Below are 26,670 nucleotides of genomic sequence, written 5' to 3' on the forward strand. Positions count from 1 at the left end.
CGCTAACTTTGGCAAATACTCTGGATACCACATACATTGGTCCAAGCCAGTCATTTATGTCCTCTGACCACATTTACATGAACTTCACTTCCACCTGGCAGCTGAATAGACCAGCCCTTGATGAAGTGTGAAAACTGCTTCCAGAGAAGGACAAAGGCCTGTGTGTGGTGAGGCACAATGACCATTTGATCTATGCCCAGGAACTTCATTAACTTAATAGGCGCCAACCTTTTCACAGACAGGTGTTAGCTGACAGCTGGGTACAGCCATTCCTTATTCCCCCAGTCAGGCAAGCACAATTCTTGTGGGAGAGGAGCTGCCCCCAGAACTAGTTGGCAGTGACCACAGAGGAGGGGGGCGTGTTTGGGACCTATGAGGAGACCTGAAGGGCTGGACCTGCTCCCCCTTGTATTCAGGCGGGTTCTGCTGGAATGAGTCTTGACCTCAAAGTGCTTTTTCTGAGGTCTGGGACCCTTGGCTATGTCAAAGTGTACTCCTCCAAACATCTTGAAAAACCTGGGACTTCAAAATCTTTTAACTTAAAAGACCTCCAGTGGACTGGGACAAAACTGCCGAGTCAATCCGACAAAGGTGCTTTACCCTGGGCCAAAGATTCAGGTTGCTCTTTCTCTGAGGTTTTCCGCTGCAGTGGGACATCGCTACAGCCTGCAACCTTGCCAAACTTAGAAATCGTCACTGAGGGAAGATGCCAAAAGTATCTGGCTGACATGGGACCTTCCTGGGATGTGAATTTTGAATCTCTCCTGCCTTGAGCTTTGCTTTACTTGGTCCAATGGGTATCCGGCCTCTTGGAGCCCTTCTCAGCCACAGCCTGCTGCCTTGCCCAGCTGAGGATTTTTCACTTCTATTTCAGAGACTACCCCTGGTTTCTCTATTTGACCCATGTTCCATCATGATTGGCCTTAAATTGTGCCTAGGTACCAGACAATGACAACTAAATGACTGTGGGTAGAAATGAGCACGTTTTGGCTCTATTTTGTATTTAAAACTGCTTCCCCTTGTAGGATTTGTGTTGTTAAAGTGTCATTTAGCCGGGTCTGGTGGGTCAGTGGACTAATGCGTCCACGGCAGGGGCCTGTGTTCGACCTCATGGTTACAGGTTCAAATCCCGGCGGGTCCACTCAGCCTTTCATCCATTTGAGGTCGATAAAATGAGTACCATTGAGTTGGGTAACAATATACATATGATATTTCAGAGCCAAGATGCCCCGTTGCTGTGGCGAACGTGCGCTTTATAAATACACCTGTTATGTTAGGTTTTTTATGTTAGTTGAGTTGTTGACTGTACTGTACCTCTCAAGAATAGTAACCTTATTACCTGAGTAACCTGATTACCTGGGATGGACTACCATCAACCTTAACTAATAATCACTTTCTCACACAAAGCTAGAGTGAACCACTGGGGATCAACTCATCAATCAGTCTTCCAGTGCCATACTTAGATTTCATAAAGAGATGAGGAAGACATCTGAGAATTTGTAGAACATGTGTCGTCACTTTTCTGTTCCAGGGTGTTAACAGGAATTTGTATGACAAAATGAAACTCATCATTTTGTTCATTTACTTCAGTTGCTCTATTAGGAAATATTTCAATTCTATAGCTCCTGTTCCAGCAAAATGGCATTCAGGTGTGCCAGACGTTTGTCATAAATATAGAATGTTACAGCTCTAGTACCTCTTGATGAGACATCCCTAAAATAAGTAAATAACTGGAATTTCCAAATCTTTCCATTTGAGTTTTGCTTTGGGTCACAACACTCTATTCTGTTCCAAATCATCACTTAGGCCATCTTTTAGGAAATGAAGAAGGCGTGCTAAGAATGGATCTCAAGTAAACCACCTGCTCGTTCTGAATCTGCCTAAAGAACAACTATAGCATACAGCATCCACACATTAGCAAATTATAAAAATATTTTTTTGCTGAAATGCAAAACAGGCAGCATTCGCAATATTAGCTTTCCATTTGTCATAAAGATTTAAAGTGCTTTCTGCACTTGAATTCCATGCTGTGAATGTTACCCAACAATAAGATGTTCCCATGCATTATGCACCTTCATAGATGACAAAGATAGTCCAAGGAAGCATGTCCCAGGCATTTTAAATATATTCTTAGCTGCCACTCATAATGGTTTAAGGACATGCACCAATTCTATGTGGCAGGTGATCAGAAGAGCTAGATTAGCCCACCCCTTCTTCAATTGTTTGCAGACCTGTACAGTACAGACTTCCATACACAAGTGGATGGAATTCAGCAGCATGCCATGTCTTGCTGTGGGACTATGCCCACCCTTTTTGAAAGGTGCCTAACATTTTTCTATTTTGAATGTAGATGATTCAAATTGTGTCATGCCCAGTGAGCAGTATCCAACATCCGCAGAAAGTAAAATGTGCCTTTTCCATTCCAATCAGCAATTCTGCATTTAAAAGGCCTTCAACTGTTTTAGGACTATGATTATGTATTTCCCAGACCACATAGAGAGAGTAGACTATACAGGTAATCCAGAATGCAGCTGCTAGAGTTTTATGTAAAATACCCAAATACCAGTCAGTGAGCCCGACATTGGCAGCCTTACACTGGCTCCCCGTACAAAAGAGGATTCAATTCAAGGCCCTGTGTATAGCCCACAAGATAATCCATGGCAACAGCCCTCCAATTATTTCAGAGTTGATCTTTCCTTATGCCAGCACACTCGCTTTTTGTTCACTTTTGTACGGATTTTTGAAGGTCCCCGTGACTAGGAGAGCAATATTCAGGGGGACGCTCTTTTTCCTCTTGGGTACCAAAAATGCGTAATGGCTTACCTACATCCCTGAAATTGGAACAGTCAGAAGTAAAGTTCAGGAACCCATTGCAAATATACCTGTTTTCGATTGGTCACATGTGCTGGCTTGGTCTGAAGTAGCGCTGGGAAGCCTTGTCAATGTAGCCATGTGCACTACAAAAACCGAAGTTAAATTGAATTGTAGTACCATTAAAACTAACCCTAAGTGTATATGGTCACCATAATATACTGCACGGAACTGACCTGGCCATGACCTCCCTTAACCATTCATACAACATGCTTACTGTAAAGCTAGTTATTTGTTAAAATACAGGAAAATAAGAAACTCTTTGTGGGCAATTAACGTGTAAATTGTAGATAAATCCTTACTTTGAACTTAGGTTAAAATAAAAACAATTCTAAATGTGTTAAAAGTTTATTTTAAGTGATCAATAAAATGCTACATTGCACACTGAGCAAAGCCCTGTATAGTCAGGCAACAGAAATCCATGCATCAGGGATGCTGCAGTCTGAGATTGCTCTAGTAACCGTTCATTGCCTCAGGACATAAATAACAGTACCATGTATGCATGGAGCAGCATCAATCCATACATGCCTTGCACTGAATGGTGACAGCAACAAGGAGTTTTGAAGAAGTTTTCCTAACACACCTTTAAGTCTCCCTGCTACAATTCTGCTTGTTCTGGGCCGCGCTGGTCCACTGGGGATGGGGACATTCTCCTGACCTGCACGCCTAAAACTGTGAGTGGTCTCCATGTTTAGCCTCCAGTGTGTCCATGCCTCAGGAATTTGAGACTCTTGGACACAGCGCTACAATGCTGTTTATTGATTATGTCCATCAAGAGGGACACGTCGTCCTCGTGTGTCCTGAGGTCACTAGAAGACCTCTGACCTCAGATCTATGATGGGGAGGCTTTTGAAAGAATATCGATTTACAGTTGTTGCTGAAAGTATTCTCTGCTGCTTTGGTCCTGTTTCTGGAAAACTGGACTTTGTTAAGTGGGCTGATCATAAGGGGGTTCTACAATACCTGTTGCTCTGTACCACGAGTCCAGGTCTGGACCAATTTATTTGTACTCCCTCCTCCTAATTGTACAGTTACTGCGCGTGAAGAGCAAATACCAGCCAATTGAAAATGCCTCACACCGCGAGAAAAGTCAGGTAGCGCACACATGAGGCGAGATTTAAAATATTTATAAGCAGCATAAATGAATCAAGCTTGCTGACTCATGGTAAGTAAATCTGTTCCTACCCAGCTATCATTATATGTTTTATTGAACTTTATGAATAATGGTTCTACAAATACACCTAAAGAGCTTCTTACGTTACAGAACACCATCTAAGTAAATTATAAGAGCACGGAAGAAATGTGCCTGAGAGCAACTACACTTTGAGGGCATAATTATTTTAAAGAAATTCAAAAAGCAATGCTAAATGGAAAAAATATCAATTTAGGCAATGGATTTCTGGTCTAGTGCGACAGCAACAACAATACCTCTTACTACAACAAAACCTATGCAAATGAGTCCCATATTTGTAATTCAGAACCCTTCTCTAAGAACTTGGGGTTCCTTGGATGAGCTTAAAATTTTGAGAATTTCACATATATTTCCCAACACTTTTTATGTACGAAACAGAGCATTTTACCTACTCTACTCTTCGAGGATGATAAGAAAAACATAACTTATTTCTTCGTTTATCACTCTAAATAAGACTACCTCAAGAGCTAGGCAAGATAAGAAAGGCAATTACCACATCAATATGGTTTGCAAAGTTGTTTCCCTCTCCAGTTCTTCCATAATAGCACCCAGTGGCAACTACTGTTTCACTGTTAGTACATATTTTCAAAATATGAACGAGGCATAGGCCACACTGTACATTACACCCACAATCTCAGCTCCAGATGCATGGCAGCAGCTGGTGGTTCCTTTCTACCAGAAACAAAGGGTCCTCAAATGCAGATATTCCACTTTCATTGTGCTACTCACACACTAACAGCTCCATACTCCAACTCCACAAATCCAAAGCCACACGGTTTTAGCGCTGAACACAGTAAAGAGATGAGAAAGAATAAGACCACCAAAAAGTGATCCAGTGTCCAACAAACCATAGGTAAGTGGCAGCAATCTATATTAAGTGCTGCTGGGATGGTGATTCTAGAGGCGACTGGAGTCAAAGTTCACTCCTTAATATGTAATGTGTCCATTCACTCTAGATCCAAATATCTTAGAACAGTAATGTGAAAGTCCATATTAGAAATCTGTTATGATAAAAGAAACAAAATGCTGAAGTCTTTAAAAAACAGGCATGATGTGGATTGAGCACAAAAGTGAAAACTGCCAGAAAGAGAAGCATGTGTACTCTACGGCACATAAAATGTGTAACAGTGAGGAGTTAACTGCCTCAGCAACAAACATACAAATGAGTAGCAAATAGCTATTGGTCAAACAAAACAGAACATGCTGCATTGCAGGACTTGGCAGATTGTCAGTCATCCATGATTTGAGTTCAAATAGGACTGATAGGAAATATTTGGCCCAGAAGAAATTCTAACTCGTGATAATGTCAGTATAAACTATGGGCCATATTATCAAGAAAGGGCAATACATTATCACCGCTTTTATCGGCAGGAAACTGCCGCTAAAGCGGCGATACTGGGCTTGATAATATGCTCTTGTGAATTCCTATAGAAGCCCAGGTTAACACCAGAACCTGGGCTTCTATGGGAATTCATAAAAATTCAACAAAAGGATGCTACCCAAAATTTATAAATTGCATTCCTTCCAAACAAGATCACCCTCAAATATCAGAGCCAAAGAGATGAATAATTTAAACCTCTCTACTTTATGTACTCTCTTAATTTCAATTTTTAATTATTCTTGGTTCTTCAGGGGTGTATTGACATGTATATGAAAGACACCCCTGAAGAACCAAGAATAATTAAAAATATATTTAATAATTGATGTAGGACGGGATAATTAATCGATCCTTTTCTTTAACATATAGATTATTGATTCCTAGGCATCATTTATTTTTTGTGTTTTGTATTTTACCGAGATGCCGTAGGGTTACATGGGTTGCCCCCTATATCATGAGATAAGGTTGGGACATCAGCATCTGTTTAAACGGGGCCTTCCATCAAATGTGAAAATGGTGAAATAGATTAAACCTAAAATATCTGCATGAATGCTCAGAAAATTTGACAGGCATCTAGAAAAATTGGTGCACTGTAATCATAATGACAAAACGATCCAGCCATTTTAAGCCAAAAGAGTTCAAGTTCTGAATGTACCTGTAACTCAGGCATGGGCGGACCACCTCAAGTCAATACCAAGTAATATATATGAAATAGGACAAGCACAGTGGCAACCGAAAACAGACCCTATTGAAACCTGAAAGTGTGCTAATATGTAATTTCAACACTGACTGCAATGTACACCTCCATAGAAAATACCCGTGCATGGTAAATGATGTCAATCTTGCATGCATGTCTCTGCACGAATGCAACAAACGCCAAAGTAATACATAAAACCAATCACACATCGGTGCAATGTTAACCAACTCATATTGACCTTTATAAATGAAAACACATTCATGCATTATTAGGAAAGTCGCATATTTGCATCACTCCCTAAGTACTAGGCACCTTCACTAAGACATCCCACAAAAATTTGGGGATTGTTACATGAACACTACTGTCACAATTTAACTGACGCCGCACTGATTCACACACACTTTGGAATATTCAGTCACTCCCACTAACCACACAAATACACCAAACCCCCTGAGGTGTTCTTCCATAATATCGACATTCCAATATCCTTCTGCACTTGTAACGACATCACAATATCGACCACCAACTTATTGCCACGGTAGGTAGATGTGGAGATAAGATTCGTAAATCATACTTTCTTTGATTCTTTTTAACTATTCATTAGTGGCGTTTTGATTCAGTAAACATGCAGTGCAAACAATCCACACTGCAGAATTAGAAAGAGGCGAGTTGTAGCCTGCCTTATTAGATACACAGGAGCAATGAATGGCAAAACAAATCACAATAAACAAACGCACTTTCCTTGGGAGAGGGGGGCAGCTAATGCTGTTGCTTGTGTTTAACCAGAAAAAGGAATGAGTTGCCATTGTTACTACGAGCGTCAGAAGCAGAGGCACCAAAAACCCAGGATTTACCGGAGAGAGGAAGGGGAATGGTGCACTGAGCAACATTGGGGAAGTTGGGGCTCAAGCAGAAGAAGATTCAAAACCACTTTTGGGACAGACGGAGGTGTTCAATATTCTGATGCATCCCTTGTGCCTCCAAGGGGACAACGAGTCCAGAAACTAACAAATAACTCCATATCAGGCTCGCTGATATGTGGGTAGCTAATACAAGTGGAGTCAATTTAGGGTGCTAATCTTGACATCAATATTGTGGCATACAATCCCCACAGTAGTTACACACACGCACATGCGCACACACACATGAACACATTTACACGCATATCAATCAGCATTGGTTCTCTTGTGCATGCATATTAATCTTTGAATCTAAAAACAATACATTATACCCAAGGAATAAACACACTCCAGCAACATTCCATATTGTCAGTATATACATCCATATAATGTTGAGCATTGATGCACCCCCTCCCGCACTTTAAATTTAGAATACAACTATCCAAATATTCTAGATGTCATTAACACAATAAATAGACTGTGGGGGGTCTTACCACACTGCCGGGGATTCCTGTTGTTCACTGTGGAGGTCCAGAGGCACGGGACCCGCGGTAATTACTACCGCATTTGAGCGCCGCAGGAGCGGCTGGAAACTACATTCCCCAGCGTCCCCTGCTTCTTCCTGGGGACGCCGGGTGCAGCGTCAGCCCACAGCGCACGGAGGCGCATAAGAGCAGGGGGCTACTGCAGAGGAGCGGGGGGTCTTACCACACTGCCGGGGATTCCTGTTGTTCACTGTGGAGGTCCAGAGGCACGGGACCCGCGGTAATTACTACCGCATTTGAGCGCCGCAGGAGCAGCTGGAAACTACATTCCCCAGCGTCCCCTGCTTCTTCCCGGGGACGCCGGGTGCAGCGTCAGCCCACAGCGCACGGAGGCGCATAAGAGCAGGGGGCTACTGCAGAGGAGCGGGGGGTCTTACCACACTGCCGGGGATTCCTGTTGTTCACTGTGGAGGTCCAGAGGCACGGGACCCGCGGTAATTACTACCGCATTTGAGCGCCGCAGGAGCGGCTGGAATGAATATGCTACTTACCAGTATGCATCTGTTCTTGGCATGTAGGGCTGCTAACATTCATATCTTAGCATTAGATCGCCGCCTAGTGTTGGGTCCGGATGATCGAACATTGTTGTCCTGGAAGAGTCTTCGAAGTATCCTGAGATAGGTGGCTCCTCCCCTGGACTACAATACGCATGGGCATCGGCTCCATCCCCAGATTGTTTTTCGCCATTGTGGCAGGAGATGGAGTGAAAAGTGTAAAGGATGTCCATGCTAATGACTGAATACAATAGTATATCTGCAGCTGCAACAGGCACCGGGGAGGATGGTGGGCGATATGAATGTTAGCAGCCCTACATGCCAAGAACAGATGCATACTGGTAAGTAGCATATTCAGTTCGAGGCATGTGGGCTGCTAAATTCATATCTTAGCATAGAATACATAGCAGTCCCTCCATCAGCGGCGGTTGCCCGTGCCAGCTGCAGAAACCTGAAAGAGTGTCTTGAGAACAGCCTGTCCTACAGCAGCTTGCTGCTTGGAATGCACATCAACACAGTAGTGTTTTGTAAAGGTATGTGGTGTAACCCACGTGGCTGCTCTGCAAATGTCCTCTAAAGGAATGTTCCCTAGGAAAGCCATGGATGCCCCCAATTTGCGTGTGGAGTGCGCCCTTGGGGGTATCGTTAGAGTGCGCTTGGCCTTTTGATAACATATTTGGATGCACTTAACAATCCACCTGGCTATTCCTGCTTTGGAAATAGGGTTGCCTTTGTGTTGTGGTGCGAAGGCAACAAAAAGTTGTTTTGTCTTTCTAAAGGGTTGTGTCCTGTCTATGTAGTACATCAACGCCCTCCGTACATCTAAGGTATGGAGCATTCTTTCCGCTACCGTTTGTGCGTTTTGGAAGAATGCCGGCAAGTCAATAGTTTGGTTGAGATGAAACTGTGACACCACCTTCGGAAGGAATTTGGGGTTAGTGCGTAGCACCACCCTATTTGGATGAATCTGAATGAAAGGCTCTTGGATTGTGAGCGCTTGTAGCTCACTAACACGCCTCAGTGACGTAATAGCTATTAGGAAAGCTACTTTCCACGTTAGGAACTGGAGTTCACACGAGTGCAGTGGCTCAAAAGGTGGTCCCATCAGTCTGGTGAGGACCACATTGAGGTTCCACACCGGAGCTGGTGGTGTTCTTGGGGGAATGACTCGTTTCAGACCTTCAAGGAAAGCTTTAATGGCAGGCACTCTGAAGACAGAGAGATGCTGCCTGTTCTGAAGATAAGCCGCTATGGCGGATAGATGTATCCGAATGGAAGTGTACGCTAGATTGCACTTGTAAAGATGCAACAGATAGCAAATGATGTTAGGGATAGATGCATCTAGCGGGTTGATGTCATTGGCTGTACAGTAAATGACAAAACGCTTCCATTTCGCAGCATAGCATGCTCTGGTAGTTGGCTTCCTTGCCTCCTTGATGATGTCCATGCATTCCGGAGGTAGGTTAAGGTATCCAAACTCTAGGACTTCAGGAGCCAGATCGCCAGGTTGAGCTGTTGCGGATCTGGATGCTGAATTTCTCCATGGTTCTGCGTCAAAAGTCTGGGCGTGAGGCGCAGTCTTTGGTGCGGCACCACCGAGAGTTCGAGGAACGTGGTGTACCATGCTTGGCGCGCCCACGTTGGAGCAACTAGGATGAGAGTCATCGCGTGCTGCCTTAGCTTTCTTGCCACCAGCGGTATCAGAGGGGCTGGCGGAAAAGCGTACGCAAATTTGCCTGACCAGTTCATCCATATCGCATTCCCCTGCGACTGTGGGTGAGGGAACCTGGCGGCAAAGTGTTGGCATTTTGCGTTTTCTTTTGTGGCAAACAGGTCTATCTCCGGATGACCCCACTGCTGGAAGTACGGGTGGAGGACAGATGGGTGTATCTCCCACTCGTGCATTTGATGGCTGTACCTGCTGAGCAGATCCGCCATCTGATTGTCCTTTCCCGGGAGGTGTTCTGCCATGAGGAAAATGTTCCTCTGAATGGCCCACTTCCACATGCTCTGAGCCAGATGAGACAGCTGTGGCGAGTGGGTGCCTCCCTGCTTTTGAATGTAGTACATCGCGGTCATGTTGTCCGTCCGGACTAACACCACCTTGTTGCACAGATGTACAATGAAGGACTTGATCGCCATGAAGATTGCCATCAGTTCCAGATAATTGATGTGCATCCTCTGTTGTTGCGTCGTCCATAGTCCCTGCACTGTGTAAGTGAGCAGATGAGCTCCCCATCCCTGGAGAGATGCGTCCGTTGTCAGGATAATCTGTGGCACTGGCTCTTGGAACAGGCGGCCCTTGCAAAGGTTGTGTGGAATCCACCAATGCAGAGAGTCGTATGCCCGACTGGTAACCAACACTAGGTCTGTCAATTGTCCCTGAGCCTGTGTCCACTGATTTGCTAAGCACTCCTGGAGCGGGCGCATATGTAACCGTGCGTGAGGGACTATGAAGATGCAGGAGGCCACCATGCCTATCAACTGCATGAACACTCTCGCTGGAAGCGAGTGTTGTGGTCTGAACTTCTGGATTAGAGACTGCATGCTGTCTATCCTGACTTTGTTTGGTTGAGCCATGGCCGTCAGGGTATTGATCGTCGCACCTAGAAACTGCCGGACATGTGCCGGCTGAAGATGCGACTTCGGGTAGTTCAACGAGAAACCTAGATTGTGAAGGAGGTGAATGGTGGTCGACATGTCCGCGGCGCACTGTTGTTCCGACTTGGCTTGAACGAGCCAGTCGTCCAGGTAGGGGTAGACATGGATGTTCTGCCTCCTGAGGTGCGCTGCTACTGTCGCCAGACACTTGGTAAACACCCTTGGGGCTGTGGTGACTCCGAAGGGTAGGACCTTGAACTGGTAATGCTTGCCTTGAATAGTGAATCTGAGGTATTTCCTGTGGGACGGGTGTAGTGGAATGTGGAAATAAGCATCCTTGAGATCTAAGGTTGCTAATAAGTCCCCTTGGTTTAACAAGGGAAGAATCTGTTGCAGTGTAAGCATATGGAAATGTTCTGATAGTATGTACAGGTTGAGGGGACGTAGATCTAGAATGGGTCTGAGAGATCCGTCCTTCTTTGGAATAAGGAAGTACAGGGAATATACCCCTGTGCCTTCCTCTCCCACCGGCACGAGCTCGATTGCGCCTTTGTGCAGCATCGCCACTACTTCCTACTGCAATAAGTGCAAGTGCTCTGCGGACATAGGCCTTTGCCTTGGCGGAATGTTGGGTGGAGTGGATTTCAACTCTAGGCAATAACCATACTGGACTAGTTGTCGCACCCACCTGTCTGTGGTGATGTTTCTCCAGACGGGCAGGAACTGCTGCAGTCTCCCCCCGACAGGTGTTAAGTGGCCGGGGGGCAGTGACAGAGAGTCACTGTTTGCTTGGGGTAGAGGAGCGGGAGTTGTTGTTTCCTCTGCCGCGACCTCTGTTGCTGTTATTTCTGTAACCTCCCTTGTTCTGTTTTGTGAACGAGGATTGTGCTCCACCTCTTGAGAATTGCGATTGTTGACCCATTTGTCCTCTGGTGACTCCACGTGCACCTGAGCGACGAAAATTATTGCCACGAAACTGTTGTGATTGTAGGGCCCCCATGGACTTAGCAGTTTCTGTGTCCTTCTTTATCTTTTCGAGGGTGGTGTCAACATCTGGACCAAACAGTCTATCAGGATTGACTGGCTGATTAAGTATGGTTGTCTGAATATCAGGTTTAAACCCTGATATGCGGAGCCAAGCTTGTCGTCTCAGCATGACGCTAGCTACTGTGTCTGCGGCGTCAAGTGCACACTTGATGGCTGCGTTGGAGATCAGTTTCCCTTCCTCGATAAGCAGTTTGGTGCCCTCTTGAAACTTAGGAGGCAGGTGTTGTACAATCTGCTCTAGGGTGTCGTAATGCGCCCTATCGTAACGTGCTAAGAGTGCTTGTGTATTTGCAATACGCCAAAAGTTGGCAGCTTGTGCCGCCACTCTTTTGCCCCCTGCCTCTAGCACTTTGGACTCCTTGTCTGGGGGAGGAGCTTCACCCGTCGTCTGGGAGTTGGCCCGTTTTCTGGCATTTGCGACCACAAGAGAGTCCAGTGGCAACTGTCCCCGAATGTATGCAGGGTCTGCAGGTGCTGGTCTGTACTTTTTCTCGATACGTGGATTGACCACTCTCGCTCTGGTAGGTTCTTTAAAGATGTCAGCTGCATGCATGAGGACTCCCTTGAGCATAGGCAGCGTTTTCACAGTTCTTTCAGAGACTGAAAAAGTGTCAAAGAGAAAATCCTCTTCCACTGGGTCAGCATGCATGTCCACATCATGATTAGCAGCTGCCCTCTCAATGAGTGCATGAAATCCTGCAGAATCCTCTGTTGGGGATGCCCGTGCACTGAAAGGTTGTGGGTCTTGCCCCACACTTTGGGTGCCTTGGTCACCAATGTCATCATATGCATCAGGATGTGCATCTGGTTCATTGATGGGGAAGGTGTATTGGTCATCCTCATCGTATCCCTCACCCTCAGAGTGTTCTGGTGAGGGAGTAGGGCTTCTTCTTGGAGGAGGCTGGATAGGTTCTATGAGGTTAGAAACGTCCTGAGGAACCCTTTTCTTCTTTAGTGGGATGACATAGGAGTCCAGAGGCTCCGAAGTGATCCTCCTTTTGTATAGGGTTAATTTGCCTGTGTTGGCGTCGATGAAGTGCTCAGAATCGTCCTCTGATTCGAGTTCTCGACCTGAAGGTACCCCTGCCGTAGAAGAATCCGACGTCTTTGGCGTCGATTTCGTCGAAAAGGCCTTCGGAGCCTCTTTCGGCGGCAGAAGGAAGAGAAGCTTACTCTTAGGCTTTGCCGGAGTGTCCTTCGGCGTCTGAGGCGACGGCAACGGAGCCGACGTAGCAGCGGCCCTTTCCCTGATTCTCTGTAGCAAAGCGGCGATGGGGGACGCTTCACTTACAGTGGCTTTTGGCGCTGACGAGGATGTTTTGACCTTCCCCTCGGATCCGACGTCATGGTGGCCTTTTTGAGTCTTGGACGCCGATGCAGTCGCCGCCGACCCAGAGTCCTTGGATCGATGCGCAGATGTGCCAGCCGTCGATCCGTGCGCTTGTGTCGCCTCCGTCTCCACTACGCGACCGACTAACGGAGTCCCAGTCGGAACCGGAGCCGTGCCGCTGGCCTTGGCGTGCTTAGACGGTGTCGCAGCGGTTGATCCGTGCCGACCACCCTTTTTAGAGGATCCCTCCTCTGGCGCCGATTTTGACCCTGTGGAATCGACCGACTTCTTCGACTTCTGTGGACCGGAGGTCGACGGAGCCGATGCGGCGGCGGGTGCAGTAGTTTTCTGTGGGCCGGCCGCCATTTTAGGGACGCTCGAGTCCATAAGTTTCGGTTTCGTTTTCGGTTCGGCCATTTTAGGTGTAGTCGATACCGTAGGTTTCGGTTTCGGTTTCGATCCGGCCTGCCCAGCAAGTATGTCCGTGGCCGGGCCTGAAGGCGGGGCGGTGGCTTGCGGTACGGGGTCTTGGGTAAGGCCAACTGGCGATCCCGTGACCCGATCGTGTTCTTCGAAACCTTCGGGGCATAGCTCGTCCCCCGAGCTATCTGCCGCGGCCCCATAAATCTCTTCGACGTCCCCTACCTCGTCGACGTATTCAAGGCCTTGACCCACGACTCCGTCGTCGTCTACCGGATCCGCCTCGACCTCCGTTTCGGGTGGGGATATTTGGAGATGATGACCCTGTTCATCTTCATCTTGGTCGCCGAAGATGTTTTCTGGATCCGGGGCCGCTTGTCTGGCCTCCAGGCGCACCGCGCGCCGAAGCTTGAGAGTCTTTTTAGACCTGAATTGCGCGCAAGCTTTGCACTTGCCGTCGTCATGGTCCGGTGAAAGGCATTTGTTACAGACCGGGTGCAGGTCTATATGTGGGTACTTGGACCCACAGAGCGGACAGTACTTAAACGGACTCCGCTCCATGCTGGAAAGTTGTTGTCGCGTCGCGATGAGAAGGCCTCGATGTCCGAAGAGTGAAAAAACTCCGCTGAATCCGACTCCAAGAGTCGGAAGAACTCGAGACCGTGCGCAAACAATACCGACGCTATAAATACAAGGCCTTTTGGCCTTAAAAAGTTAGTTTTACTCGGTTTCGACAGAGAGAAGTCGAGACCGCATCCGAACCCAACGGCGGAAAAAAACAATCTGGGGATGGAGCCGATGCCCATGCACACTGTAGTCCAGGGGAGGAGCCACCTATCTCAGGATACTTCGAAGACTCTTCCAGGACAACAATGTGCGATCATCCGGACCCAACACTAGGCGGCGATCTAATGCTAAGATATGAATCTAGCAGCCCACATGCCTCGAACACTACATTCCCCAGCGTCCCCTGCTTCTTCCCGGGGATGCCGGGTGCAGCGTCAGCCCACAGCGCACGGAGGCGCATAAGAGCAGGGGGCTTCTCCCGCGTCGCGGGACGCGCGCGGGTGTCGCCGGGCTAAGCCCGGGCAAAGGGCGGGCCCTCTACGGCCATCATAGGCCAGAGGAGGCCGGGACGGGCCACCCCCCCTGGCCGTGCATTTAAAATAGGTAAGACATCTTGTGTTAAGTCATTCCAAGTCCCTGTAGGTACCTGCTGCTACTCACAACATGTCTTCTAAGGGGGCCCCGAAAATTCGTACCGGGACTAGGGACCTGGCCAAGGGGACGATGGTCCATTACTTAATCAAGACAACACCGTCTACTGTCCAACATCCTGTAAGAATAGCACGAGATCGATTGTCTACTGACTGTTCCTATAGCGACATCACTCACCCTCAGCCTGCCGTCGCATCACCAAACCTATCATTCCTGGAGGAATTTAATAGTTTATGCAAATCCAAGTACGCGGCCGTTAAGTCAACATCTGAGCACACCAATGCCTCCTTTTGTCCTATAGTCATCACAAGCCCCCACCCCAGTCCATCATCCTCACCCTATGGAAACCTCTTGGGTACCCCCCTCTGCCCACCTGAAACAGGTAACACGAGCCCCATAATATTCTTCCAGGACCTTTCTGGTGAAAGAAATCGACCAGCGGACAAACATACAGGCACCCAAGTTATGGACAATAAATTGCTTGCACCCCCAATTTCACCAACACTCTTGGCTCAGATACAATCTATGTTTAACGCCGCATTACACCCTTTAATAGAAAGAATGAACGATCTTGGGGAAAGGATCACGGCAATAGAGGAAATGACCATGACAAACTCGCTACTCCTAAAAAACATGGCAGACCCTAATCAATCACAACCTTTAAGCGACATTGTAAAGCCTTTACCAACTCCACAAAGTAGTGTTCTTCAACTCCGACGGGCAACACCAGGTATGCTAACTCAATCCAGCGAGAAAGCTCCCACCAAAATAAAACCTACACAGAGCTGTTCCTTTAAGTCGGGGCTGAACAAAGTACCCACGCCTCCTAAAGGGCCACTCCCCAAGAAAAGGAACACGCAAAGAAAAACAAATCACATCCATTTACCACCGGAGGCTGCCCCGTTTGTGGGTGTCCTTTCTGGGGTGCCTGAACTCACAAAGGGAAAAACTGAAAGTGAACAGGAGCTGAGAAATAAGGCACTATTTTGGCTAACAAAGAATAGACCCCTACCCCCTGACATCGATGGCAGAATACAATGTGTCAGAAGGGTGGGATGGTTGGGTCCGCTTCGAAAAGAGAGATCCGGGGATCTGGTGCTGATAAAGTTCATAAACAGCAATGTTGTCCCTTACCTCCAGTCTTGGAAACCACAGATAGGAGATGGACTCATACACACCTGGGGCTTATCTGATTTTTATCCCAGAGAATCACTTCACCCCCATACAAGATCATCGAAGAGACTATCTTTTGGGTGGGCCAAAATCGCTCCGGGGTGAGGGGTTCTCAATATCCAGACTTTGATGTGATATACTATTGATTTGATTTCATCTTAAAGATTTTATTTTTTGTTATAAGGTCATTTACTCTGATATGATTTGAAATATAATTGTGCATACATTTTGTAATGTGCTTTTATGATTTTATACTTGAAAATCGAATAAAGCTAAAGTACAGTACAATAGACTGTGTGCATCATTAGTTACACTTTAAAAGTTATATTTGCTATATCAACTCATTATATTACACCACTACAAGCATATTTTCCATTAACACCAACACTTTAATAATTTTAGCAATACATATATTAATACTAGGTGGTATTAATCTTGACAGTAAACCTACATTTAAAATAGAACCTGCATATCTGTCAAAGCATCTCAAGCTAGGTGTGACACAATACATTTGTGGCCAGTACGGTCATTATTAAGACCATACTCTGTAACCAAAAGCGAGAATATAAACCCCAAAATACACCATAAAATTAACTAAACATTTTGCAAACTTTAGTTTTCATTACTATTAACTTCAAAACTCGAATAGCCAGCTGTACATCCTTCACACTGTACACTCAATCTACAAACAGAAAGGAGCCCACAAAAACTAACACAAACACGGCATCCTTTGATATGTGTGGGATATTAGAGACAAATGGCACAGAGAAGACCAACATGCATCTAAAATTAGTTAGCGCAAGTTGAAAAATACTTACTCAATACACATCACACAACGAAATTGATATAAAAAGTTAATGGTATTTATTCCTACTTACATGTGACCAACTACTCAAAAAGCACAATGTAAATTTTTGGGTTCCAGAAATGAATTATGTTTCCTCCAAATGGCCTATATTATATGTTTTGAGTGTTTTCCTTGTCAGTTCTTCTGTTGCCATGGTATGTACAACCATGAAATGAGTATTTACTTATTTTAAAAATTGTATATAGTTTTGTATTAGACACGGATTGGTAGGATGGACCTGGCCTTTAGATAGCAGCATATATAATTTTCTTTACACACCAGTGGGGGGATAAATAAAATAAATGAGATAAACTGGCCCAAGTCAGCCATAGCAGTCCCAGGATTTTATCCAGCAGCAATTTGAATGTTGCCACATGCAGTTTTCCTTTTAGCTTCTATAAATAAGGGCCTTCAAGTCACAAAGTATGGTAGCTCATGAATAAAACAAATACACAGATCTGTGTGGAGGTAATTTATACCATGGAGTCATATGCTGTATCTTGTTTTACGTTGCTTTTCAGGCATCTCTGTTTAGTATGCATCACTTTTACATTATTAAAACGTGTAGACCGTCAACCTATCCGCTGTCAAGCACTAGCAGCCCATCCAGGACTAATTTTTAGGTCGAGCCTGAAGGCATTGGGCATGCACTGACACTTGGTGACCTATTTTGTAAAAAAAAAAGAACTCTAAAAAGGAACTTCTAGTAGCCCGCCCATTGCTTATCATTTGATGGCATTATTATCACTCTTCTTTGCTGCTTTCTAATTCAGCAGCAAGTGTGAGGCCTCTCTTACTTTTCTTTCTGTGGCGCATGGACTAAGTACAGATTGATTTTTCTTAATTAGTGTCCGTCCGCTGCTTGTGCTGTTATTTAGGTACCATTTTTTCTTTTTTTTTGTTAGCATGATTTTATAGCGCAAACTCAACCCGATCCGACCTGACCAGAAGGTAATTGAGTGTTTTAAATGAGCACCAGTTACATTACACAAGTTCACATTCATGTATTTTAGGCACAGGAAGATTAAGTGATTTGCCCAGAATCGCAGGATGTTGAGTCGATGCCGAAACTCAAACCTGGTTCCCTAGTTTCAAAGTCAGCAGCTCTCTCAGAGAGAATTTCCGGATCATGTGGCTGTAGTCTCCATGCTGGAGTTTGAATCTATGCTAGTCTCTGTGTCATGTTTGTAGTATGTGTCCGAGACATACCTCTGGATTTTCCTGCCTGGACATATCGACTGTCACAAAGCATGAGTCATCCAGGTCCTACTTACCCTCAGCTAGCACCAATGGCTCCTGGGCATATAAAACCCACTTGGTTGGAACCTGCCCTTCCACATCTTTAGTAATATGCAACTCTCTCATCAGAAATGAAGTTGCAGTCAGCAGACAATCAGCTACTTCTCCGTGGAATCACATTTGCTGCAGATCATTTCATGGTCTTCCAGAAGCTGGTGCTCTCTGGGTGATTCAGCTTTTGACCCGTGGGCTCCCTAAGAGGCATTCTTGCACTGCAGGGGGAAGAGGCTCGGCAGCACTAGCACCCATCACCCACTAGCCCAGGCATAAATAAATAGCATTACCAGTGCACTGAATCACCTGCGTAACGTGGACAAAGGCACTGTGGAGCCTCGTAAAAAAGTTGCGTGTCATATCCTTTGTACTCTTTATTAATCAACCTCTGCTGTAATTCAGGTAAGCAGATGACATATACTCATTTGTTTAAATAGGCCCATGCATGAAGGATTAAAATTGTCTTACGGTAGCTCAGTTACACTCAAGCTAAAAGCTCAGGTCCATTATCAACTGGTGGGTATCCCTGTCACCCAGTGGCAGATTAAAACCTGCTGCTATAAATGTTTAATACCAAATGTTCACATGTTTTCATCATCTGGAATATGTGTCAATGCCACTCCACTCTAGGCCACTGCACACTACGGCAAGCTACGATACTCCACTCTACACCCCTCCATGCCACTTCACTCTCCACCACTCCAAGCCACTCCACTCCACGACTCTCCACTTGATGCCACTCCACTCTGTGACAGTCTACGCCACTCAACTCTACGCCACTCTACTACACACCACTCTCTGCTATGTGACTACCTTTTAGCCATGCTGAATACCAGTCACGTTGGCGTATAACATGGCTAAAACACATTGCCATAGCCAATAGCTTTAGAATAGGGGAGACCTATTCGTTTTGCCTATCAGTGTTTTTTTAAATTCCTGGTACATGTGGTCCATGTTTAGATTGGTAAACTTAAACTGCATGTCCCAGAATGCAAAGGAAAATAAACGATGGCTATACTAAACACAACAAACATGAGGTAACTTGGTAACTTGGCACGATTATAATTTTGCACTTTAGGTTGCTGCAATCCACAAAAAGGCAAAGAAAACAAGACTCGATTGGGAGTCAAGAGAGATATGCAGCCTCGACGGCAGCTCACATAATTACCAACCCCACATCCCTTCGCCATCATACACCGCTGAGGTCTGCTGGAAGCTCTACAAAGCTTCCTCCACTTCTTAGAGGTGAAACCCGCAGGAGTTGAAGAAGTGCTCCAAAAGCCCACCCAATGCACAAGGAGGTGTTTAGAAGAGGAACAAACATGACATTACAAGAGGATTCCCAGTACCTTGGCTGCATCTGTGAGAATTGTGTTTTCAATGGTGGTTCCTGTCTCTGTGACTGACGCTTTCACCCGGTATTGAGTGATGATTCCGTTTGGCTGCTGCGGTCTTCTCCACTCAATGGTTATAAAGTTGGCTTCTGCTTGCTTCACTTTTAAATCAGACACAGAGCTTGGAGCTTGGGAAGAAAGAGTTGAATATTAAATCTTTTGAATCGGAATATAGCTTCTCTAACTTTTGCACTACGTTCACAAATAATCCACAAATATCTTTATAAGAATATAAAGAACAATGCACACATTCTATTAGTATCTAATATCTATTGTCTAGTAAGAATTAAATGAGAATAACTCGTAACTCGTCCATGTTTCAGACGTACAAACACTACAAAAATGAGTGCCACCAAAAGGCTGTTACTGAGACATGACTTTCCAGTTCTTTGCTTTTCTTTTGCAAATAATTATCAGGTGTGGCAGAGTGCACCAAGATCACAACTCCTACTTTGCAATCATTTGATAAATGAAAGTCAAGACTAGCATACCATACCTGACAACTGCACCCGAAATGAGGGTGACTCTCGGTCAGTCTTGGTTTAACAGACAGCTTCATTGACTATACTGTGCCAGGGCCACACGGTATTTTGTAGAAAGTGAAACTACAAGTCCCATAAATGCATAGAGCGGCTAGCCTAACACTAGCACTACCTAAAAGGCACACTCATAATGCAGGACCAGATGATAGCTATACCTTTAGTGTCCTGGGGGCATATTATCAACGGCCAGCGATAATTATTGCTGGCTGTGCTTAGCGATCATTTTATTATCGCAGGCTATCTCAGGAATTTATCGCCCTGGCAGCCCTTATTAACAACGCGTTTCTCCAGGGCGATAAAAATTCCGGAGATAGCGAGGTTATCGAAGTTTTGCAGGGAACATCGCTGGTTTTCCAGCGATGTTCCCTGCAAAACGGCGATAACCTTGCTGATATGACCCACAGGGTCGTATCAGCATAATCCACCCCAATGTTAGGGATAGGTATGTCTGCATTTTAGCAGACGTTAGTTTTTGAGGAAAACAGAGGTTTTCTCCAAAAACTAACGTGTGCTAAAATGCTGGGGCAGCCTTGTTAATATCGTGATGTGAACATCAGCGATATTTGCAAGGTTGTTCATCCGGGGTACGCCCAGAGATGCCCACTTTGCATCTCATTAGAGATGCAAAGGGAGGCGCTGGGAAAAAGGGTGCTAACATGCGATTATGCATGTTAGCACCCTCTTGTAAATAGGGTGATAGTTTTTGCTCCGCTTTATTGGCTTTTTAAGCCAAAAAACCGGAGATAAAACCCTTGTAAATATGCCCCCTAGTGACATAGAGTCATCTGGATAGCATGGGTGGTACCCATAGCTCAAATGCACACTAATACTATTTGCAATGGACGGTGAAATATCGGCGCTAAACTTAATGACTTGTTTACCTAAAAGTAACCCTCATTACTGCTGGGGCGTCCTTCCATGCTTTCTTTGCTCAATGAGGAAAGTATCCTCCATTCATTTAGGCTTCCCTTTCTACTAAGATTGAAACTTCCCTTACCCATCATCCATTAATCTGCCCGAAGCTCCAAAGCCTTCCTGTAATCTTAATTTCATCCAAAATAGTCAAAGGTCATTCAATCAGGGGGGAGACTATGTTAAGGAATGGGAAGAGGAAGATGGCCCCAGGAATAAGGAAAATTACCAGTAAGCAATCCAATCATTATTTCTTGTTACCCCTTCCTTACCTAATGAAGAACTACCCAAGCTAACACAACAAATGGCTGTTGACTATGATACAATGTTAATAAAACAGTATATATGAGTCAAGTGTAAAGCAGGACCATAACTACATTTTCATTCACACACATTTGCTCAACAAATTTAAAAACATCAAAATATAACTAATTTCCTCAGTTTGCATACAACATTTAATTTGGAATAAAAGTAGCAGGAACTGACAAGGAAGTTGCCTTGCTGATGTCCACCTCAGATGCCGCCTTACACTGTGCCCAAGAAGCCTAAGAGAGGAAACTGCAGCGTTCAATCCCTTTCTTGCGGAATCAAAATGTAAAAACCTACAATTACTGTGAGAAAGTGGGTTGTTCGATGAATGGAGAGTTAAACCTGTTCAAGCAACAACCTTGATCCCTGTCAGTCAAGTCACTAAATTAACTTGTGCTTAACCCTCTGGAGGCTTGGCACAAAAGCAGTCAGGCTTAACTTAAAGGCAATGTGTAAAGTATTTATGCAGCACACAAACAGTAATAAAGTAAAAGCACAACAGAAGACGAATCACAAACCAATTAAGAAAAATAGAGTGCATTTTAATAAATTATTTGACACAAAATGACAAAAATCAAATCAATAGAACCAGAGTTATGAATTTTAAAATTTTATGGTAAAAACCTAGTACCTAAAAGATCAAAGCATCGACCGCGGATATCTAGTAGCAAGAAGCCCGGTCAAAGTCCAAATATATGCCCAACCACAATGGAGCACAAGTCGGATACACAAAGTGGATTGGGCCGGGTAGGCGCTTCCCTTCAGACTTAAAAGAAATTGAAAGAAAAAGACTCTGAGAAGGTAGAAGATCAGCAGAGCAAGGCTGTAGGTAGTGCCCGAGGAGAAGGTGTCACCGTCACAGAGAAGCTGGACATAGTCACGATGAAGATTTATATGTTGAGACTTAGTCTCTTTTTTGTAAGTTAAAAATCTCCAGTGGGACGAAGGTGAAGGATACCCCGGGGGTGAAGGACCACTGAACAGAATTTGCTGCATTGGAGGAGAACATAGCGGGAGCTGCTGCGAAGTCAGGCCAACCGGTGATGCACATTAGTCAGATAGACAAGCAGGTTGTTCACGGTCTCCTCTTAGTTCTCAGAGCAGTTTTTAGCCAAAAATGATTTAAGTACCAAGTTTTGGATTTTGGCTCTCTGGGCACCTTTAACTTCACCACCAAGGTTCTAGGACAGGAGGGAAACAACTGGGGGTTAGGACTCACTCAGGCTGGGTCCAGGAGCGGGTTCAGGATGGTTGGAGTCTTTTCTTTCTCTGAGGCCCTGATCAGAAGGCCAGCCAACTACTCCTTGGAGTCACCCAGAAAATCCTGAGTTCAAGAAGTGGTACAGGGATCAAATAGCAGGGCAGGTCTCTGAGGGTTCATGACAGGCTTTGGAAAGCAATGCAGTCCTTCCAGGTGCAGAAAATAAGTCTTGTGATGAACACAGCAGGCCACAGCATCAGGCAATCCTCTGAGATTCCTTCCGCAGGTCCAGAAAGTGACCTGAAGACTGGGTCTGAGGGTCCTATTTTTAAACCTGGTGTCTTCTTTGAAGTAGGAGAAGTTTCTAGGGAATTCCCATTGAAGTATTTGAAGTTTCCTGCATCCCCTCGCTTCAAGCTGGATGCATGAACAATGGAGTGGTGACCAGTCCTTTGTGTGAAGGCAAGGCGCAGCCTATTCAATTGCAAGTGGGCTGTGCCGAGCTCTGCCACATCCTGCCAGTGATGGCCCATCCAGGCTCACCTAATCCCTCTACTGTGTGGTTTTCTTGGAAGAATAAACAAAGTTCATCTGCCAACTACACCCAGTCATGTGACCTAGGAACAGGCTGCCCTTCTGAACTCAGATGGATCCCTCTGTCTACAATCTCCTGAGTCACTGGACTGACCCATGGGGAACTCTTTTCCTCACCTGTGGGCCCCATCTGTGCAGGGCCTGACCTTAATTTGCTCACTGATGCAATTACAGCATTGTAAATCTGCTGTTCTCCTGGCATAATAGATATAGCTTTCTGTACACCTAGAGTGTTCAGAACCTGCTCCTCTGGAGATCTTGAATCCATAAAAAAGAATGAAGAGTAATTGCCTGATACAAATTCAGTTGAGATAGTACTTATGTTTTTTTTAATGATGGAATACAACTCTAAGAATCCAGTTTTTACACACATGAGGCAGAAGTAAAAGATGCCAAGAAGAGGATTTTGAGAGTAAGGCTTTAATGGCAGCCCACTGAGCCTTTAAATTGCAACTACCAAACACTTCTTAAATGACACCAGTTTTCAAAAATTGATCAATGGTGTTCATTTGCCTTCAAAGTTGTAACCTTATGGGACTTCTAGAGTCATGCAGCCACAAGACGGAAAAATATCATGAGAGGAAGCTGGAAGGGTAGGGCTTTTCAGAGGCATGGGGCATTTGGCTATGAACAACAGTGATTCTACTGACATCTACCTGAGAAAAAGAAACTATGGCATTATTGTCCAAAAAGTCAATGAAAATGACCCATGCTTCAACTGACAAGTCTGAAGTAAGACAGAGCTAAAGGGAAAGTGTACAACAGCTTTCTCAGCCACTGACAATGAAGAATGTTGTCTGCCCTGTAATCTGGTTCCAGAAATCAGTAGCACAATAGGGGAATCAAAGCATTGTGCTGGGAAGCAAAAAGGTCTAATATAGGACAGTGAAACCTCAACTATAATGTCAAGAAGGCCTGATGATACAAAAGCCCAGTCATGAGGGAAAGCCTTGGATAAAGGTACCTGCCCGACAGTTGTCCTGACCTCCTATATGAATGGTTGCAAGGGACTAGAAAAGTTTGCTTGCCTATTGGCCAATCTAGGCAAACCAACCTCCTGGACCTGGTCTCACATGGATGACTTAAATAGTCCTTGGCTGTTATAGTTTCCATTTGAAGAAGAACTGCGGAATTCAACCGTTGAGATTGAATAACTAGACAGCTTGCTAAATAACTGCCAATTCCTTCCATTTGAAGAACAGTTAGCTACTCACTTCGACCAGCACACCTGAGTCTGACCAACCACTTCTGCTTGCATCTGTGGTGATTGTAACTGAGGGAGTGGGGACACAGTGGAACTCCCGGAAATAGGCAATAAGGAATCAATGACCACTTCAGTTCTTTGGAAAAAGTACTAGTTTGGGATCCATGAGACCATCATGAAGAAGAAACCAAAACCTGATAAGATAACAGACTAATATCCACAAGCTTAGTCGAGCCCATGTCATAAGAGAAGGGCCACCACCATGTTCTTTGCAGCTGCAATAAATAGAGAGCTGTTGCCTCCCTGCATTAGATAATGCTTTGAAGCTAAGTTCTTAATTTGTTTTGCCTTTCCCAGATCTGTTCAGAATCTGGCACCAATATATTGTAGATCAATTGATGGTGCAATATATGATTTGTCCCAATTCAGAAGATAACCATACTCTATTAAAAGAATGCACACTCTAGTCATGTCTCTTTACACAAGGTCCTTGGATGGCACACAGACCAACCAATAGTCCAATACGGATGGACCATTCTACCCACTCTCTGCTTCGGATAGAATGACATCCTTCAACAGGGCACGTAATAACTTGTCATAAAGCAAATGCTGCCCAATGTGGACAACTTCTACTTGTCAGGTATTTTCTCTCCAAATGATGGCTGTGCTATGTGTTGAAATACACTGTATTGTAACTACTGTCCTTCTAAGGACTGTGCTCACAATCAAAGCCAAATTGAAGTCGCACACAAGCAATGAACAATGCAGTCTACCCGCAAGTTTACATCTCTATGTACGATACTGTAAACAATGAGGTGTAAAAGGTTAAGCCCTCCTCATTAATAGTCATGAGGTAAGCCTGGTGTGATATTGTTATGCCCTTTGCAATGAACTGATCTGATTGCAGCACTTTGCAAATTTAATGTTGCACTCAAAAAATGTCAGTTCCCATGAGTGTAAGATGTTTTCCACAAAGGCACTTGGTTTGGAAGACTTGCACTCATAACACAGCATATGTGCATGTTCAGACAGGATGGTATCTTGGTGCTGAATAACAAATGTTTATTGATACTCAGCTCAATGGTACTTATGTTATGAACGTCAGATTGATGTAAGACTGAATGGACAAACTGGGATTTGAACCTAAGATCATGAAGTCAAACACAGGCCCCTGCATTGATGTCTATCAAACTAAAACCCGTGCAGACGATGCCTCACTGCACTTAGTCCAAAAAGCCACCAGACGTGACAGCCAATTAGGAAAATCAACCAGATTTGATATTCATTGTGGACTAGAGCACTGCATGAAGAATTGCAGAACTATATTGTGCAAACAATTTAGCACCAGCTTTAGTAAGAGTCATCCAGAGAAGGAGGCTTTTCAATACCACCAGGTGAATTTTGATAAATTGTCTGCAAGCACTAATTACAATCTAATTAACTTGTAATTTGGGTGTGAGTCTTATCTTTCCTGGTTTTATAATGGGAATGCTAGGTTTTACTTAACCAGACTTCGATTTAATCTATTGCACTTTTTAGTTGCTTTTCCTAGAAATGCAGCTTTGGGGCTCAATGCTGCCGAGGTGTCTATGCAACAACGTTTTTCAACAAAGCACAATGCACTTTATTGTATTTAGTCGTTTATATTCTCAGACAAGAAAACTTTTTTTGTATTCCATTTTCCTCTCCTTCATGATTAAAACTCACAAGGAGGAGTTGCACAATGCACTCTATAGTATTTTGTCGTTTAAATTCTTAGACATGAAAAGTTTTTTGTTTTCCATTTTCCGCTCCTTCGTGATTAAAACTCACAAAGAGGAGTTTGCATGTTTGCAGAAGCTGGATAACTTGGAGCTTGTGTGGCCGTGGTAAACTTTGTACACCGTGCTTTGAGAATTAGAAACAGGTATGGGTCAGTGTAATGAATTCTTGCATGGAGCCATGGAGATTCTTTATATTGAGGACTTTAGGTTTGTAGAGTTGATTCTGGACCTCCCTCTAGGGTTTTTAGGTTGTGTTTTTTACTTATGTGTTAATTCTGATGATGATGTTTGTGATGTGTATTTAGCTTTATGATGATGATATATTTCTAAAGTGTTTTTTATTGTACTTTTATGGCTCATTGATGGCCGAATAAAGTTTGTCGACTGACTTACTCACCCATTGATGATGTTATCGGCACTGATTGTGATAAAAATGGCTGTTCTGCATGAAGCTCAGCCTTGCGCTATGACACAAAGATGAGCCAGCAGTGTCCAGCAGTGGCGGCTTCTCCATTGGGGCGTGGGGGCGTCACCCCACTGCTTTCTCGCACAGCGAGAAGCAGAAGTGCCTGGAGTGCCTGGTTTGTGGCGGGCGGGTGGGCATCCTGCTTGAGTGCAGTGGAGGCGTGGCTAGCCCACTGTCTTCAGGCGCTGACTGTTTGTTCGGCCCCAGGGCCAACCAAACCAGTCATGTGCAGTTGTGCACTCTCTCTTTTTCTAATACCTTAAAATCTGTGTCCTGAGAA

At 44.8% G+C, this 26,670-nt stretch overlaps 1 protein-coding gene across 1 annotated transcript in view; it reads right to left on the reverse strand.

Moving 5' to 3' along the window:
- PTPRQ (protein tyrosine phosphatase receptor type Q) overlaps window positions 1–26,670 on the reverse strand; it is a 1,500,794-nt gene that overhangs the window by 928,853 nt on the left and 545,271 nt on the right. The window contains exon 20 of the mRNA XM_078647981.1: window positions 19,355–19,527. Coding sequence (XP_078504107.1) covers window positions 19,355–19,527 — 173 coding nt within the window. The remainder of the gene's footprint in view (window positions 1–19,354; window positions 19,528–26,670) is intronic.

This window comes from Lissotriton helveticus, chromosome 1_1, assembly GCF_964261635.1.
Source record: "Lissotriton helveticus chromosome 1_1, aLisHel1.1, whole genome shotgun sequence".
Lineage (NCBI taxonomy): Eukaryota > Metazoa > Chordata > Amphibia > Caudata > Salamandridae > Lissotriton > Lissotriton helveticus.